This window comes from Hyperolius riggenbachi, chromosome 3 (genome assembly GCF_040937935.1).
Source record: "Hyperolius riggenbachi isolate aHypRig1 chromosome 3, aHypRig1.pri, whole genome shotgun sequence".
Lineage (NCBI taxonomy): Eukaryota > Metazoa > Chordata > Amphibia > Anura > Hyperoliidae > Hyperolius > Hyperolius riggenbachi.
The window spans coordinates 457,153,157-457,172,864 of record NC_090648.1 but is presented as its reverse complement, the minus strand read 5'-3'; the positions used below and the strand labels follow the sequence as shown (position 1 = coordinate 457,172,864).

Here is a 19,708-nt window from a genome sequence, read left to right as displayed (position 1 = left end):
GGACCCCACATAATTGAAAAAAAACAAATTCCCCCACTCTAAACATAAAATTTTTTGGGGGGGAAATAGGGAAAAAATGCCAGGGATCTTCATACAGACATATTGCGGCTGTATAGCGATCTCTGGCCAAAGCGCTGCGGCTGCGTATGGACCCCCTGGAAACCCCGTCAGGAAATGTATTGCTCTGTCTTTTGATACATGTAAAATTACACTACCGTTAGGTACTAAAAGTGACATTTACCGCATTTAAAAGTATACTTTTTTCCTTCGAAACTTTAAAATCGATTTTCTCAAAAACTATAAGGTCTTTTTGAAAAAAAAAAATTCCTCTTATTCCCAATGATCTCCTTAAAGGGATACTGTAGGGGGGTCGGGGGAAAATGAGTTGAACTTACCCAGGGCTTTTAATGGTCCCCCGCAGAAGTCCTGTGCCTGCACAGCCAGTCACCGATGCTCTGGCCCCGCCTTTGGTTCACCTCTGGAATTACACCTGCGTTGCCGTGTCCTCGCTCCCACCGATGTCACTAGGAGCGTACTGCGTAGACACAGACCATACTGGGCCTGCGCAGTATGCTCCTGGTGACATCAGCGGGAGCGAGGACACGGCAACGCAGGCGCAGTGGTTTTCAGACTTGTCTGAAATTTCAGAAGTGAACCGGAGGCGGGGCCGGAGCATCGGTGAGTGGCTCCGTGGCCAAAGGATGTCTGTGGGGGACCATTAGAAGCCCCGGGTAAGTTCAACTCATTTTCCTCCGACCCGCCTACAGTATCCCTTTAACATGTCCTGCAAATTTAGGGTTTCTAGCATTTAAGGTGGATTTGCTATTAACCATTAAAGTCGGCAGGTTTTTAAATGTGTATTTTTTTTTCTTTGAAACTTTAAAATCGATTTTCTCAAAAACTATAAGGCTCCCTGCACACTGCAAATCCGTTTTCCGATTCCGATTCCGTTTCCGATTCCGTTTCCGATTTTCCTTGAATACATTCAACAGAAAAACGGATCAAAAAACGCAGCATGCAGTTAAGATTAAAAATCTGAATCGGAATCGGATGTAAAAACAGATTAAAAAGCGGAATCGGAATCTGAAATGCATGCAGTGTGCAAGAGGCCTAAGGTCGATTTGAATTTTTTTTTCTCTTGTAGCCACTGGGGGCCCCTACAAGCTCTGGGGCCCTGGGGCAGCTGCCTCCTTTGCCTCTATGGTAGCGCCGGCCCTGCACAATAGAAATACAAATTCCTTAGTTAAGAAGCAATTCCTTAGTTTCCTGCTGTACAGTCAGTGTTTTGTTTTGACTTTAACTGTAGAAATCTTGTTAGAATACCTTTTATGAGCTCAGCTGTACGTTAAATAAGTCATTCCGTGTTTTACTGTTGTCACAGCTTCGTCCAGTACTCCATAATGCATTCTTCTTGCTAGATTTTTGTGCAACAGGTTTTGAGCTTTCTGTTGGATAAAGATGATAATGGATTGCACAGGATTCCCACAGTTAATTGTGCACCAGTGTCTTCTAGACGCTGGCGACATCCAGGTGGCTCCCATGCCAGATGGTCTCAAACCGATGTCTGGAATTCTAAAGAGGTTACCTGCTGGGAAGCTTGTCAGACAGAAGACCCTGGGGGGGGGGGGGGAGGTTTGCTCAACAACTCATGAGATTAGACCTTTTTTTTTTTTTTTTTTTTTTAGTAGATTTTATGTATGCATGAATAAAGAGTAACCATTGAATGGGTCTGTATAATCTCACTTCATTTATTGAGATGTGGTTAGCAAATGCAAGGTTATTGTATCATCCTCCTTGGTGATAGTAAGAAAAAAAATGAAATTAAGTAGTAATTTTTTTTATTTTTTTTTTTTCATGTAAACCTAAGTAAGCTAAACAATAAGAGTAAGGCCCCGTTCACACTTGCGTTTTGGCAAATAAACGGACCGGATCCTGACCTGATCCTGATCAGAACCGTACGGTTCCGATCCGGATCCGGTCCGTTTGTATCAGGCATGCATCAGGCTGCCATCCGGATCCGTAGGCAAAAAATTGCGAAATTTAAAAAAAAAAAATGTTGGGGTCAGCAGAAGGTGCACGTGTAGAATCAGGTTCCTCCGCTGTAGGCCTCACCTCCACCTCCGACATTCTGCCAAACAGCTCCAGCACATCTGTCACTGCTGCTCCACTCCAGACATGCTTGGCCCATGTGTCCCCATCCGAAATGGCCGCTTGGGTACGCATAGGAAGTGGGGTAGAACGTCAGGTTTTTGTAGGCAGTGTTTTCTGTGCCTTCCGTTTCCCATTGGTTTCTGTGTTCCTGATGGTGCTGTCAGGCTCAGGTCCGGCTCCGGTCCGGGTGCGTGGGCCGGAGATCCGGACCCAAAAAATAGCGCATGTTGGAAAAGAGTCCGGATCCGATCCGGCTCCGTACTGTACGGAACGGACACGTGTGAACGTCCGCATAGACTTTACATTGCTATGCGGAACGTACGTTCCGTTTGTACAGTATGCAGTCCGGATCAGATCCGGAAAATCCGGATAGCGAACGCTAATGTGAACCGGGCCTAACAGGCTGACCAGCCTGATTCCAGATGAAGTTTTCTACACTTGCTAGACAGAACCCGGCCGAGAATTTAGTCTTGGTGAACCTTTTAGAGAAAGTGTGCCCAAAGTGCAACCCAAAACTCACTTATTTACTGTGAGGTACTAACACGGCAATTTAATTTGAATACTATACTGTGCCAGTATAGATAACCAGATGACCTTTCGCAACCCCCCCAGTATAGTCCCTTCTATATAGGTGGCCAGATGTCCCCCCTTCTCCCAATGAAGGCAGACAGATGTCCCCCTAGAATAGGTAGGCAGATGACCTCCCTTCAGTTTACGTAGCCAGAGCAATCCCTCCCAGTATAGGTGCCAGATGCCCCCCACCTTATGCAGAGTGTGCAGCAAAGGGATGAAGTAACTCTCCAGAATCCACAGAGGACTTGCTTGGCCTGTCTTCCTACTCCTGGGTATTCTGTTTCTATTGTTCAACCCCTCCGTCATGCCCTAACAGAGAGGACTTGAAGTGCCAGTGCTGTAGGTTCGCCACTGCTAGCCTAGTGAATGCACAGATGTTACACATTCGATTTTAAAGTGACAGATGAGTGCATTGTTCCCCTCCTTATCCCACCCACCAGAAGCCACTCAGTCATTTCTCTGTCTGTGCGGTAAGCCAAAGATGCTTTCCCACAAGTGGCTCTATGCTACTTCGCAGATGCAGCCATACTCAGGCATGCACAGGATGACCTCGTTCCTGCACTGATGGGAACACAACTGTGAACAGTGGGGAGGGTAAACCCATGATTGCACTTTTTTTCTTAAAGGACTAGCAAGGTGAAAAATAAAATGCAACCCCTACTTAGCTGGAGCTTCTTCCAGCCCCTAGAAGTCTTGTGGGTCCCTCGCCGCAGCTCTGGTGCCCCAGCTGGCCACCCATAAAGCTTGCCACTTCTGTGCATGGGAGGGCGCCCATGGCACCAGGCGCGTATTACACCTGCGCAGTATGTGTCCAATGACGCGCCGTGGGCATATTCGGGTTCGGCGAGCTTTACGGGCGAACAGTGTGGAGCACCAGAGCTGTGGCGAGGGACCAGCAAGACTTATAGGGGCTGGAAGAAGCCCCAGGTAAGTAATGATTGCTTTTATTTTTCACCTCAGGAGTCCTTTAAGTGGCACGAAGCTCTGTTGCCAAAGAGCTTCAGAACACTTTGGGTAAAAATGGCCATAGATGGAGATGGAGGGTGCAGAGTTGCACACATCTTATGATTTACAGGAAACAGGCGAGTTACTGCCTCTGATATAATATTTTTTTTATTTATATAGCGCTGACCTCTTACGCAGCGCTGTACAAAGTATATATTGTCTTGCCACTTATCTGTCCCTCAGAGGGGCTCACAATCTATTCCCTACCATAGTCTTATGTCTATGTATGCATTGTGTAGTGTATGTGTTGTAGTGTAGGGAGAAGCCAATTAACTTAGTCTGTATGTTTTTGGGATGTGGGAGTAGTAAAAATGTTTCTGTACCATGTTAGTCAAACAAATTATGTAGGTAGAAAAAAATAGTCTTGTAAAAGTAATACCTTTTAATGGCTAACTGATAAAGTTAAATGATGCAAGCTTTCTGGGATCTAGTCCCCTTCTTCAGGCATATTTCCAGATGTAAGCTGAAGTAAAACACTGATGCAGGTAAAAAGTAAACACAAAGATGGCAGTTGTGCTGGTTACTGTTTAGCAGTTAGATGTCAGGTGATCAGTAGGCTGGAGCCAGTGAGCTCATGCAAGCGATCATGATTATGCAACATGATTTACTTGGCTTTATGATCTTCAGAAACCTGCTAGATTTCATGTTTGCTTGCATGAGCTCACTGGCTCAAGCCTGCTGATCACCTGACATCTAACTGCTAAACAGTAACCAGCACAACTGCCATCTTTGTGTTTACTATTTACCTGCATCAGTGTTTTACTTCAGCTTACATCTGGAAATATGCCTGAAGAAGGGGACTAGATCCCAGAAAGCTTGCATTATTTAACTTTATCAGTTAGCCATTAAAACGTATTACTTTTACAAGACTTTGTTTTTTTCTACCTACATGGGATGTGGGAGTAAACCGGAGTGCCCACTACGCCAGCGTGCTACCCATGGATCCTTGCAGCTCTGAGTCAAGTTGTGAATTATTTGCTATTGGTGACCTTTGTTCTCACTTTCTGACCCCAACCTTCAAACTTCAGCTTTTCCAGTCCTGACATATCTGGAAAGTCAGACTATCTAAAGCCCCATCTACACCATACAAATTTTTTGTTCAATTCATTGATTCGATTCAATCCGACATGTCTGATCGGGATTCGATTCAATTTGCCATTGCAAAACAATGGTGTAGATGGAGCTTTAAAGTATCACAGAAGTTATGGTCATCTAATCTGACTATTGTTAACCCATATCTTCAGCTTTCTAATGATTGGTTCCCTAGTATGTGATGTCCTCAGCCTTCAGGAGACGGGGAAGCATCTGGTGGTGCTATATTTACATATCAGATGAAGCCTGAGACACTAGTCCACTACCATTAGTTGTCATTTTACATATTAATGTGGAGTGCTGCATCACCAAATGAAAATCCTCAAACTTATTAGGATCAGTAATGCCTCTCCCATTAAAGTGATTAATGTTTCAAAAGCAGCGGCAGGTGCTTGTGTTCTCAGTGGTGAAAGCCGCAATCTATTATGATTGCATAAATAAACCCAATAAATCATGCGAGAAATCAAAAACAAGGTGAAAATGGCTTAACCCATTAAATATGAATGGCAACACGAAATGCACTGGTAAATTATTTATTTTAAATCCTACTAGTTTCAGGTTAATGCCATTGACTGTGTTAATCGGTTTCCAATTCAACTGCTTAAAATATGATTTCAGATGCAAGTCACTTGAGGAAATCTAAAGATGAACCTCCTAACTTGTTAGGTTTGATTTGGGGCAAAGGAGTAACTTTAAAGCGGACCTTAACTCAGAACGTACTCTCTTCTTTAAAAGATACGCAACGCCATGATGACCTTCAAAGCAAAATATTTCTTTGTTACAGCTGATACAATTCTGCAATAAATCTGCAATTTGACTACTTCCTGCTTTCATGGAAGCAGACATATTGTTAACCATTTTAGCCGAATGAACGTGACTGTCACGTCAGCCTCTGTTGCATCAGACTCCATTTAGCACTTAACCGGTCCGTTTCAAAGTCCGGGTCTGCACATGCGCAGTATGTCTGCGGGAGTCCACGTGCCCTCTTGCAGGAAGTTTTACCCAGCGAGTGCGCCCTCTGACATAGATATACTACGCTGTGCATGTGTAGTATGTCCGTTTGTGCACCTGGTGACTGTGCTCCCTGCCGACTGCAAGTCCAGTGCATGCGCACATCGGGTACGTATTCCCGCCAGAGCATGTGCATACTCCCACGGACATACTTGCGCATGCACCGACCAGTATTTCTGAATGGGCCACTTTACAGCTAAATTAAGGCTGGGGCAAGGGAGGTGCAGTAAGCACCTGCACTATTCCCCATAAACATACAGGGCCTCATTTTTGCAATATTTTCAGGCCTAAGGTAGCCTTTAACCTTTTTACTGCCGCAGAGGCAGAATATCTATGCCTCATTGGGGGTCATTAATGGTTCCAGGGGGGCGTAAATATATTTACCTTGCCACACCACCGGTTTGCGTGCTCCTGTGCATGCACCTGCTCACGTTCTCATCAAGCCCGCTAGCAGGCAGATCATTGTATGGGAACACCGTTCCCATTCACTGATCTAATGGCCCATACTCACGGGCTACAATTGTCGCCCGTGAATATGCGGCGTTGCACGGGCGCGCACCCCGAACTGTCGCTCGTTGCTGATGTCGCCAGGCGATTGAACCGCTCAATCGCCTGGCGACAGTTGCCGCCGCAACTCCGCCACCACTGTTGCTAGTCCGCGTGAGTACGCGGACTAGCGACAGCAACAAGATGGGAATACATTGGGCTTCCGGCGGGGGGAGGAGCAACAGCGACAGCTTCCGCCGCATCAGTTGCCAGGTCCCTCCGCCGTGTGTATGCGGAGGGACCTGGCGACGAGCTGTCGCCGGCCTGTCGCGCAAACGCTCATGTGTGCTGGCGACAGGCCCAAAAAGTTGCCCGTGAGTATGGGCCATAAGTGCCGGTGTCAATGATCGCCGGCCTCCGTGAGATGCCGTGCAGTCATTGACAAAATGAAAGTGAAAACATACAAGAGGTAACGCATGTATGTAATAAACACTACATGTTAGGGATAAACTGAGGGGGGACATCTAGTGGCCAAATAGTAATTTACACCCCAATACATTATATGCTAATACTTTCTTTTACCATTAAAATTAACCCCTTACTTTCTCCACTCACCCATAGTTACCAAAATAAAATATTTGTATTATATGTATAAAAAAAAAAATAACTAAATGGCTACCTTAGGGACTTAACTTTTTTAATATGTATATAATGAGGGTATATTACGGTTGTTTTGCACATAAGGTTTTGTAATTAGTGCCGGATGCAATACTGAAAAAATACACCTTTATTTCCAAATAAAATTCTGTCAACATACATTGTACTAGGGATATAATTTAAATAATTTTAATTAATAATCAATACAAATGTTAAAATAAAATGTGACTTTTATCTCCAGCAGCATGTTTTATTTTAAAACTATAATGGCTGAAAACTAAGAATGAATGATTTTTTTTCCATTTTGTTGTTATTATTCCCGTTAAAGAGACTCTGTAACAAAATTTTGAGCCTTATTTCTTCTATACTATAAGTTCCTATAGCTGTTTTAATGTGCTCTGTCTAACTGCAGCCTTTCCTAGTTGCACAGTGGCTGTGTTATCTCTGTTATATGATCTAATCTTCTCTCCTCTGTCGGGCTCAGGCAGTCAGGCTGGAATGTGCTGTGCTGTTTCTGATTGGATAGAAGCTGTACACACCCTCTCCAGGTCCCCTGCACACTCTGTATGACTCACACACTGAGCTACTCTCAGCCTATCACTTGCTATGTCTTTTGTTTGTAAACACTGCATAAAAATGGCAATTACAAGTCAGGATTGCAGCAGGGAGTGGCAGAAACAGCACAGAGGGGCCCAGGAGAACATAATGAATAGAATTGTATGCTTTTTATTGTAAGAATTTTACAGTACAGATTCTCTTTAAAATGCATTTAGAATAAAATAATTCTTAGCAAAATGTACCACCCAAAGAAAGCCTATAGCTCATTTTGTTGTGATAAGTAGTGATAAAGGTATTGTGCAAAAGGTGAAAATCGCTCCCCTCAGTGGTGAACTGGTTAAGCATGGTTTACACTTTGCCAAGTTTGCACTAATTTTTCCACTACAGGAAACACAAAATGAGGCACAATGTGAGCTGATTCAGGCTTTTTGGCCTCCATCGATTTAGACACATGTGTTTCTAAGGCTTCCATGGAAGGGGGACTTGTAAATACCATCAGATTACGAATTTACAGCTGCATTAATAAAATAATAATACATTTTTGTCAGAATTCAAGAATATGTGTGGAATTGCTTAAAATGATGCCCGTTCAAATCTTGTTTTAATTGGCCAGCTGCTGTTTTAACTTACACTTTATATACCCTATAGTATAATATTTTGCGTGTTCCAGATCAAGTTGTATTTGTTCTATTCCAGAGGTAATTTACGAAACTGCTCAAGCAATACTAAAACATTTTAAAGACTTTTGGAAGTTTTAAGCTAAACCTGTTACTTAAAAAGGGTCACAGTGCTGCAAGCCTCAGTAGAGTAAGGGCCCATTCACATTTGAAAGCGCAAAAAGCCGGCACTTACCGCCGGCGTTTTGCGTGAGTAATTTTTTAGCGGAAAAATCAGTGAACACTGTGGCGATTTTTCCGCGATCGCGTTTAGCGCTTCTGTAGCACTGAAACGCGATCACTGGGAAATCGCCGAAAATGGTGCAGGCGACGATTAGTGGCGATTAGTGCATATCGCCCAAGTAAGAACAGACCCATAGGGTTTAATTACAGAAGTGCTTTCAAAAGCGCTAGCGTTTGAGCGTTTTGCCGAAATCGCCGGCAAAAAGCTCAAGTGTAAATGGGCCCTAAAATCTATTTGTGTCACGTTTCTGGTTTTGTTTAGTTTCTTCTCACAGTTTGCTGCTTTTCAACATTAGTGTGTGTGTGTGTGTCATATATAAAATGTAGGTCTCACTTACTAAATAAAAGTATAGGGACACACTGAGTAATGTGTGTACTATTAGTGGCGTTCTTATTTGCAGAAATGTATACGGTGGTAAGTGACACTTCCTTGATAAAGGAAATGTCAAGAAAACACAGGTCTGAAAGTCCTGGCCACAACAATTAACAAGGAAGGGGGGGATGGGCGGAAGATACTTGGCTGCAGGAAGGGGGTAAATAATTGGTGCACTTGGGGGCCTGTAGGAGTTATTGGCTGCGCTTAACCTCCCTGGCGTTCTATTAAAATCGCCAGGGAGGCTGCGGGAGGGTTTTTTTTAAATTAAAAAAAAACTATTTCATGCAGCCAACTGAAAGTTGGCTGCATGAAAGCCCACTAGAGGGCGCTCCGGAAGCGTACTTTCGATCGCCTCCGGCAATCGAAAGTAACAAGATAGGCCGCAATGAGCGGCCTATCTTGTTTCGCTTTCCTCGTCGCCATGGCGACGAGCGGAGTGACGTCATGGACGTCAGTCGACGTCCTGACGTCAGAGCCGCCCGATCCAGCCCCTAGCGCCGGCCGGAACTGTTTGTTCCGGCTGCACTGGGCTCGGGCGGCTGGGGGGACCCTCTTTCGCCGCTGCACGCGGCGGATCGCCGCTCCGCGGCGGCGATCGGGCAGCACACGCGGCTGGCAAAGTGCCGGCTGCGTGTGCTGCTTTTTTCAGAATCCAAATCGGCCCAGCAGGGCCTGAGCGGCGACCTCCGGCGGCATACCCCGAGCTCAGCTCGGGATTACCGCCAAGGAGGTTAAAGAGAATCTGTATTGTTAAAATCGCACAAAAGTAAACATACCAGTGCATTAGGGAACATCTCCTATTACCCTCTGTCACAATTTCGCCGCTCCTCGCCGCATTAAAAGTGGTTAAAAACAGTTTTAAAAAGTTTGTTTATAAACAAACAAAATGGCCACCAAAACAGGAAGTAGGTTGATGTACAGTATGTCCACACATAGAAAATACATCCATACACAAGCAGGCTGTATACACCCTTCCTTTTGAATCTCAAGAGATCATTTGTGTGTTTCTTTCCCCCTTCTGCTCTCATGCACTGAAGTTTCAGGCTGCTCTTTTCTTCCTGCAAACAGCTTTGCCCTTGTCTGTAATTACTCAGTATGTGAAAGCCCAGTCAGCTCAGAGGAAGATTTATCCAGCTTGTAAAAGATAAGAGAGAAGAGAGAAGCTGCTCTAATCTAAATAACACACAGGCAGTGTGCAGAGAGGGGCCTGGAACGGGGAGTTCATAGCAGAACCACAACACTGAAGAACTTGGCAGCCTTCCAGACACAGTCCGACAAGTCTGACAGGGGAAAGATACATTGATTTATTACAGAGACTGTTATAGTAGAAAGTGGTGCAGTGAGCTAGAACACATTAGAATAGCTTTTGGAACTTGTAGGATGATAAAAAAACAGGATGCAATTTTTGTTACGGAGTCTCTTTAAAGAGACTCTGTAACAAATTTTTCAACCTTAGTTCTTCTATCCTATAAGTTCCTATGCCTGTTCTAATCTGCTCTGGCTTACTGCAGTCTTTCCTAACTGCACTGTCTCTGTAATAAATCAATGTATCTTTCCTCTGTCCTGTTTGTCGGGCTAAAGCTTGATTGTGTGGAATGTGCAGGGCTGCTTGTGATTGGTATAAGCGATACACACCCTCTGCAGGCCCCCTGCATACTCTGAATGACTCATACACTATGCTTAGCTGAGCCTATTAGAAGCTGGTTAGTTTGTTTGTAAACACTGCCTAAAACTGTTAATTACAAGCCAGGATTGCAGCAGAGAGTGGCAGAAACAGCACAGAGGGGCACAGGAGAAAATAATGAATAGAATGGTATGCTTTTTATTGTAAGAATATTAGAGTACAGATTCTCTTTAAGGGACAGGAGGAGTTATTGGCTGCGCTTAAGGGACAGGAGGGGTTAATGTCTGCAATACTGTATGCAGTGCTGTCAGGGGCGTAGCAATAGGGGGTGCAGAGGTTGCGACCGCATTGGGGCCCTTGGGCCAGAGGGGCCCTGAAGGGTTCTCCCTCAACTGCAGTATTAGCTCTCTATTGGTCCTGTGCTCATAATAATCACTTCTATTGATACTTTAAATAGTGGTAATCATTTATAAACTGCTCCCCATTCCTTTCTTGCACCTCTGACACTGTAGTTGCCATTGGCAAGTTTTGGTGCGCCGTATCAATTGTTATGTAGTGTTCTTGGGGGGGCCCCATTGTAAAACTCCCACAGTTCCTTAGCTACGCCACTGAGTGCTGTCATTAACCCCCTGTGGGCCCCAAGTGCAGCTGTTAATTCTTCCTGGTCCCCAAGCGCAGCCATTAACTTTGCTGGGTAGACTTGTACTTGAGTCAATACAAAATTCTAGGTTAACCTCCCTGGCGGTCAATTAAAACCGCTATGGGGCAGCGTAGCAGTTTTTAAATTTTTTTTTTTTTTTTTAATCGTGTAGCTAGCCTAGCTACATGACAGCCACTGAGCAGCGGCATCCTCCCACCCCCTCCAATCGCCTCCGGCAATCAGGCCTGTCAGGAAATCCCGTTCTGAACGGGATTTCCATTAGGGCTTCCCACGTCGCCATGGCGATGGGCGCGATGACTTCATGGACGTCGTGATGTCAGAGGGAGTCCCGATCCACCCCCCAGCGCTGCCTGGCTCTGATTGGCCAGGCTGCGCAGGGGTCTCGGGGGGGACACCCTCTAACGCGGCGAATCGGCGGGGAGTGGCGGCGATCGGTGAGTTCGTGCAACAAAATTTTTTTTACGAAAATCGGCCCAGCAGGGCCTGAGAAATAGTCCTGAGTGGCATAGCCCGAGCTCAGCTCGGGCTGACCGCCAGGAAGGTTAAAGGGACACTGTAGGGGTCGGGGGAAAATGAGTTGAACTTACCCAGGGCTTCAAATGGTCCCCCGCAGGCATCCTGTGCCTGCTCCGCCACTCACCGATGCTCCGGCCCCGCCTCCGGTTCACTTCTGGAATTTCAGACTTTCAAGTCTAAAAACCACTGTGCCTGCGTTGCGGTGTCCTCACTTCCGCTGATGTCACAAGGAGCGTACTGCGCAAGCCCAGTATGGTCTGTGTCTGCGCAGTACGCACCTGGTTTCCATGTCCGTTCATGGAGGGTGTCTCCGTGAACATCCTGCGAGCCTCCGATCGCGGCTCGCAGGCTAAATGTAAACACGCGGGGAAGAAATCCAGAAATATAGCAGAGACGTAAAGGAGATCGGCGATCCCCGGACTCTGATTGGCCGGGGATCGCCGCAGTCTGATAGGCTGAAGCCTATTAGAGGCGGTGCAGGAGGGGAGGGAAGGACAGGGAGGCTGAAAAATCGCTGCGTAGGGGGGCTTCGAGGAGGCCCCCCCCCCCCGCAAGGCGAAAATAGCCGGCGGCGATCAGACCCCCCCAGCAGGACATGCCCCTAGAGGGGAAAAAAGGGGGGAAATCTGATTTCCCTGGCTGATTCCTGATCTGTGCTGTGGGCTAGAGAGCCCACGCAGCACAGATCTGGGAGAAATGGCCTGGTCCTTAAGTGGTTTTAACATCCCAGGAATGAAAGCCACTGGTGCCTGTTCCCATGTATGTGTGCCTTTCTCCAACACTTGTTTATGTACGCACACCAGCTCCAGAGTGAATTATTGCTGATATAGCAAATGGCAAACATTCAGTGAAGTTAGAAAATAAATGTTAATAGAAAAAAAAAATTGAAAGGAGTGGCAGATCGTGTCAATGTAAAAAAAAATAAAACTCCCACTATTTGCATTGAAGTGGTAACCCATACCTAGCCTATTGACCCCTTGTGTCACCTGTACCTAATCCTAACATGCTTAGTATACCTCCAATGACTGCCGCCTGTAACAACTGAATGTGATCATTAGGGTGACAGTTCAAGACCCCAATGCTGTATACATGCATTGCTCTGCCATTGTCTAGCAACGAATCGTACAGCATCGAGGCCTCCAAACTGCCACCCTGACGATTGGATCTGATTACTGCAGAAGTGCAGACTGGGGATTAAGGTCTACTACATGCTTAGCTAGTAATGACATAAGGCATATGTGTTATCATTTTACCCAGGAAGAGCCCAAAAAAATCTATTTTAAGATGTTTTAAAGTATTGGCACTTGCAATGTGAAAAATAGCAAAGGTAAAAATGTGTATTTCCTACATTTACTTCTTAAATTTCCCTGTAAAATGCCTATAAAATAAAATTTGTCGGAAAAAAATACTACACAGAGAAATCATAGATTGTCCTAAAAAAAAACAACATACACAGTATATATGACTCATATTTCTGTCATAAGCAATGAAAAGGTTATTGCGGTATCGATAGCAACACAGCTGAGCTGCGAAAATTGCCAGGAATCTGAACTGGTTAGTCGCTGAGGTTTTTCTGCATAAGGATTACATTATAAAGTAACAAATGGTTATGGATGCTTTCCAGTAGATTTTCAATTCACAACTTTTAATCCTTTTCAAACAGACAGCTTGTTATATGTTGGTCTGGATCTTTTTAAATAGCAATGCTATTACTAGAACAAGTAGAGTACCACAGTGGTGAATGCCATGAATTAGTACACACTGTAGCATGTGAAATGCACTATAAAATATAAATCAGGTACACGGGAGGAAAAGACTGAACAAAAATATGGAGTTTGAACTTTTTCTCTACAACACCAAAGTCAGATTTTGTTGCTCAGGAAGGCAGCAGTCTATTCCCTTTAAAGTGGTCTGAAAGTCAGCATTTGTACTTTGTTCTAAAAAATTCCTCACAGCTTGAAAGCTACTAACCCAGCAAAAAAATTCTAGCAGAACATCACTGAAATGGTTAAACAAAGCACTTTCTCCTGCTATTCAGCTTCAATTCAGCATCCAGACTGGAGATAACTTACTTTACTTTTTACTTGTTAAACACAAATGTATCAACACTGGAATGTAAACAAACACTCTCTGAGAAACTGTCTCTGCTTTAGGCACACACAGTGTTCAGAATCGCTCATTAGTAGATTTTAATATGTAATAAAAAGCAGTTATAATAGAAAAAGAATAAAATGCAATGGCAGCTTTCAGGGTAAGAAAAACTACACTTTGGGAACTTGAAATTTCTAAACAGACAATATTATGTGTGCACAAAAGCAAATATGATAACTGTATGATTAATAAAAAGTTTCACACCACTTTAACCATAGATCAATAAATTGTGTTAAGTAGTGATAAAGTTATTAGCGAATGAATGGGAGGTGAAAATTGCTCTGATGCATAAGGTGAAAAATCCCAGCAGGCTGAAATGGTTAAGAAAGAACTCTGTTTAAACGTGTTGGATTAGTTATAGTCCAGTGCAAAAAGTAAATAAATGGAGCAACTCCAATGAATTGAAATGAGCACTGTGACAGTGAAAGACAATTGCAGATGGCTGTACCAGGTCACTGTGGACAGCAATCATTTAAAGTCAAAAGGTCTTATAAAAGTTTCTGGCTACACATATCATGCAGGACACTGTGTGTTCCAGCTGAGCTGGAGTGCACTACAGAAGGCATGGAGGCGGCGCTGCATGACCCCGCCGCATGTACCTACTACAGTCACGCAGTATTTGGATTAAACACCCGGAAGTGCAGCTGTGCAAGCAACACTGCCTCAGAAGGCTTGCTACTGTGCCCCGCACCCAGCACTTGCTTGCCTCAGCATCGACTCCTTTATGCCGATCTATGCTTGAATGTACTACTGTGAATGATTGTTCATGGACATGATCTAGCATTAAAGTACATGATTTCTACAATCTGAACAGCAGTGCCAGGCTATTTTTGCTCTTTACTTGTTCTTTCAAAACATCCCTGAGCTGCAATAACTAAAGTGATAAAGACTCTGTAAAGGGATGTAGAAGATGCCAGCACTTCATAGATAGCAGATAATGATTTGAAAGACATTTAAAGAGAAACTGTAACCAAGGATGGAACTTCATCCCAATCAGTAGCTGATACCCCCTTTCCCATGAGATATCTCTTCCTTTTCTTAAACGGATCATCCGGGGGCTCTGTATGGCTAATATTGTGGTGAAATCCCTCCCACTGTGTGCGGACATCACACCGTGGGAGCCTTGTTGCATTGTGGGAAATTACAGCTGTTTCCAACTGCCAAAAAAAGCAAGCAGCAGCTACTTCCACTGACATCACCTGGCAGCAGTAAAAATGTCACCACGTGATAAATGTCAGAATGTAAATCGGGGAGAGGAAAGATTTTACAACGGGCAAACACTGATTTCATCATTTATACACAATTATTGTAAAAAAAATAAGTACTTTTGTTCTTTAGATTATTTTTACTGGCATTCCTCTTTAACCGCTTCCTAAGCCTGATGTGGAGCAGTTTTAACGCCGCTGGCTCCCATGCAAGGAGCGCAATCGCGCAACCCCCGCCGACACAAAACTCACCTGTCTTAAGACCACTGAGTTCCGTACCTCGGTCAGGAGCCGATTTCATTGGCTGCTGACACTCTGATCACTTAGAGGCAGAGGGATACTTGAACAGGTTGAAGTCTATCGCAGTGAATTTGTGGATTCAAAATTAAAAAAAAAATCACAAATGAAGACTAGTCGCTCTGTGGCTATGACACACGGTGCGACTTGCCTAGCCTGTTGCATTGCTATCGTCCAACTAATGCTGGACAAAGGACTCTTACTGGTTTAGAGAAGCAGTAAAATTAACACAAGTTGGGAAAAAATAAAAAGTGAAGCAGTACTCGATTTTTCTAATGCTTTGCGAGTCTCCTGTCATCCAGGGTCTGCAGTTAAAGGGAACTCGAGGCGTAATAATTGTAAAAAACTAAATATAGAGGTTTACCATGTTGTTTTCTGCCACCTGGGACCCTCCTTAACATTGGTGCCATGCTCCTCTTCTGGCACGATCCCTGCCGTGCCAGCATAGTGGCAAGCAGTTGCTCATGCATTATCGTGGCTGTCCTAGTGCAGGGTCAGTACAGCCGCACTCATGCCAGTAGAGTAGTGCGTGGTAATCTTTTGAGGGTCTGCAAGTGGCAGCGGGGACTGGAGGAGGCCTTTGAAAGCCTCTATAGCGTACATGTCAAACTCCGGCCCTCGAAGCCATTAAAATTTGGCCCTCAAGTGGTTTCCCCACTTTGCATTATGTTTTGCCCACTCTAGACCACCAAGGAAGCTATATTGGATGTGAAGCCCTAGAATAGCAAAGAAACCATATGGGGGAGGTAGCAGGGATGCACTAAACACTAGGGAACTGTATAGGGGAGGGTGGGGGCCTCTAGACACCAGAGAACTTAGGTATTGGAGGAGAGCCATTAGACACCTGAGATCTTTAAAAGAGAAGAAGGAGGCCAGTAAACTGTGAGGTCGGCCCGCGACTCAGTCCCAGTGTACAATTTCAGCTAACTTTGTATTTGAGTTTGACACCCCTGCTCTATAGGATTCAGAAGCTTCGCTCCTTTATAGCGGAGTCCACACATCAGATAAATATCTTTGCAAACTGAGGAATGTAATCTGCCACAGAGGTTTACCAGGAAGGTTTGAAAAACTGGTCGTTCTAAAGATGCTGTACGCATGCAAAAGATCAGTTCATGCAAAAGACCCCAAAAATGCTTTTGTAGTCTATTGACTTATTTTTCAGGCCTGCATATGCACACAAAGTTATGAAACTTCTTCTATCTGGTTCAACGTTTCTCTGATTCAGAGATTTCACCTTCTTTGGTGGATGAAAGTTCAGATGCAGTTTCTCCAAGCGAGGTCTTTCCAAAGCATCAGAAATGGAGTTCTACCATTGGCTTTTTTTCTTTCTTTTTTCCTTGTTTTTAATTTTAAGAGGGAATATGCACTCAGAAATACACTACTCCTCTAAATGATTTTGGTATGATTGGGTCAACAAAAACTGTGGTCATGAATTGTGCTGATGGATGGTTTTTTTTTCTTCTACAGGCTTGTTATGGAATCTTGAAAGTCCCCACAGGAAACTGGCTTTGCCGATTGTGTGCCCTTGGTGCCCAAGCCAAGTGTTTACTTTGCCCAAAGAGAGGAGGAGCTTTGAAACCTACAAGAAGCGGGACAAAATGGGTTCATGTCAGCTGTGCCTTATGGATACCTGAAGTAAGACATTGCTTCTCTCGGATCTAGGGATTTCTGTATTTCTGTAATTTTTAGATTACTAGGAATACTAGATTACAAGGATCCCTGAAAAAAAGCAAATCACTATTTCTCAGCAAAGTTTAAATGGCAGGAATACTTAAAAGTTTCTAAGCTAGTGCAACAATGCACAACACAGAGGTTGTCAATCATACTGAGAGGAAGCAGCGATGCCCACAGGGTTCCAGCAGGTTTTTTGGAGCAATGGAGCTTGCAGGTAACTTTTAAATGGCAAGGTGTGAACACCAATAAATGAAAGTGTCTTTTCAGGCTGTATAGTTGCTGTAGCCACACTCAGAGAAAGTTGTGAATCAGGCTGTATCTAATTATACTACTTAAAATAACTTAAAAATAATGGCAACTTGATTATAAAGAGAGAATATTTCTGACACACTGATTTGGATAAATCTGCTCTAGTGACTATAAGAACGGCAGAAGACTCTGGTAGAAGGGACACTCTCGAGGATGGGTGCATATTTTGTACAGGGAAGAAAACTTTGCCTTTTTGCAAAACAATCTGGAACAGCCATCCCAAAGCAGAAAGGGAAGGGGGGGGGGGGGGGGTGTTACCCCCCTTCCACCTCATTAATCATTCACATACTAATCTGTTTCCTCATGTTTAGCCAGACATTTTGAAAATGGTACAACCTTTCAGCCAGACATCTAGAACAGAAAAGGTTGTTGGTGTGCAGCCTCTAAAGGTGCCTATAAACACATAGGGCTTGATTTACTAAACTGTGATAACTCATATATCACACCTTATCAAAGATATCACACCTTATCAAAGTTAACATGCCTTATCAGAGTAGCATAGCTAGCACTACGAACTGATGCCTGCTAATTGGCAATGACACTCGTCCTGCCCTGAGCCCCTGCGAGTTCGTAGTGCTCGCTTTGTGCTACTCTGATAAGGCGTGTTAACTTTGATATGGTGTGATATCTTTGATAAGGTGTGATATTTTAGTTATTACAGTTTAGTGAATCAAGCCCCTAGATTGGTCCATTCATTTCCCTGCAGATTTGATCACTGAATAAATCCCTTTAAATGTTCAATTCGATCTATTGTGACCAAAAATTGAAAGTATTGATCGGACAGGATGGAAAAGCTAAGTTGATTGTGGGTGGGGCAGGAGCAGCAGACAATTGATAAGCCTTAAGGTGCATACACACATCAGACTATGGTCTTTGGAAAATGAAAGATCACAGACTAATTTTACCCCCTTCCATGTAGTATGAGAGCCATACCTACACAGTCTATTCTATGGAGCTGAACTCCACATCAGATAAAATCTTTGCAAGATGCTGCACACACAGATGCTGTACAGACACAAAAGATCAGTATCTGCAAAAGATCTGTTCCTGCCAACGATCCGTTCCTGCAAATTGCAATGATAGTCTCTGAGATCTGCAGATCATCATACACACATGATTTAACAGACATTCATCTGCAGATCAGATCCACCTGGATGGATTTTCAGATCTGCAGATGATTGTCTGATCTGCAGATGAATGTCAGCTAAACAAGGTGTGTATGATGATCTGCAGATATCATAGACTATGAATGCAATTTGCAGGAATGGATCTTTGGCAGGAACAGATCTTTTGCAGATACTGATGTTTTGTGTCTGTACAGCATCTGTGTGTGCAGCATCTTGCAAAGAGTTTTTTCTGAAGTGGAGTTCAGCCCCATAGAATAGACTGTGTAGAGTATGGCTCTCATACTACATGAAGGGTGGTAAGATTGGTCTGTGATCTTTCATTTTCCAAAGACTATAGTCTGATGTGTGTATGCACCTTTATCGTCGCATCACATCAAACCGAATAGATCCCCTGATGGAATATATTAAAAATCGACGTCCTGTGTGTGGTAGGAATATATTCCTTCTCAGGAACAGTTACTTTCTGAAAGGAATCACATCATTTTGGAACATTAGGTGGAAATCTATTAAGTGTATGGCCAGCAAATGTATGCAGCTTGAAAATGGACCAATCAATTTAAACCTGGGTTTAAATTGATTGGTCCATTTTCAAACTGCCTACATTTACATACAAATTTGAATAATTTCAGAACAATTTGCATCTCACTGATCATCCCTACTGGCAACCAGAAAAACATTAAAGTGGACCTGAACTCTTGCACAGGACAGAACAAAAACACAGATAAATGCACCCTGTATGTATTTAGTGAGTTTAGCCTAATTCCTCCTCATCTGTGACGAATCACAAGTTGTAATTTGATCTCTTCCCTGTGTCACCTAACTGCCACAGCAGATAAACACATTTGAAAGCACAGGATGTTAACAATATGTCTGCTTCCATGCAAGCAGGAAGTAGAAACAGTGCAGATTTGTATCAGCTGTAACAAAGTAATGTTTTTCTTTAAAGGGTATTATGCTGTTGCTTATCTTTTAGAGCCGAGAGGAATTTCTGAGTTCAGGTCCGCTTTAACAACGGGCAATAATTCACTGGAAGCTCTGCGTATGTTGTAAATAATGTAGATTAAACTGAGATTCCCCCATTCTATTCCTGCAGGTCAGCATTGGATGTCCGGAAAAGATGGAGCCCATTACAAAGATTTCCCACATCCCACCTAGCAGATGGGCCCTGTCCTGCAGCTTGTGCAAGGAATGCGCCGGCACTTGTATTCAGGTACTGCATCCGTTTCCTTATGAGTAACATGCCATTATCTTGCTTGCCCTGTGTGCGGAGATTGATAGAATGTGTCATCCTCTGTAAAGTCGCTAAGCTTCAGACGACGCCATAGATCTGTTTGAC

At 43.9% G+C, this 19,708-nt stretch overlaps 1 protein-coding gene across 2 annotated transcripts in view; it reads left to right on the top strand.

Moving 5' to 3' along the window:
* JADE2 (jade family PHD finger 2) overlaps positions 1-19,708 on the top strand; it is a 385,478-nt gene that overhangs the window by 278,293 nt on the left and 87,477 nt on the right. For both annotated transcript variants that reach the window (XM_068277917.1, XM_068277916.1), the window contains exons 7-8: positions 16,730-16,897; positions 19,466-19,582. In XM_068277917.1, the coding sequence (XP_068134018.1) occupies positions 16,730-16,897; positions 19,466-19,582 (285 nt within the window). The remainder of the gene's footprint in view (positions 1-16,729; positions 16,898-19,465; positions 19,583-19,708) is intronic.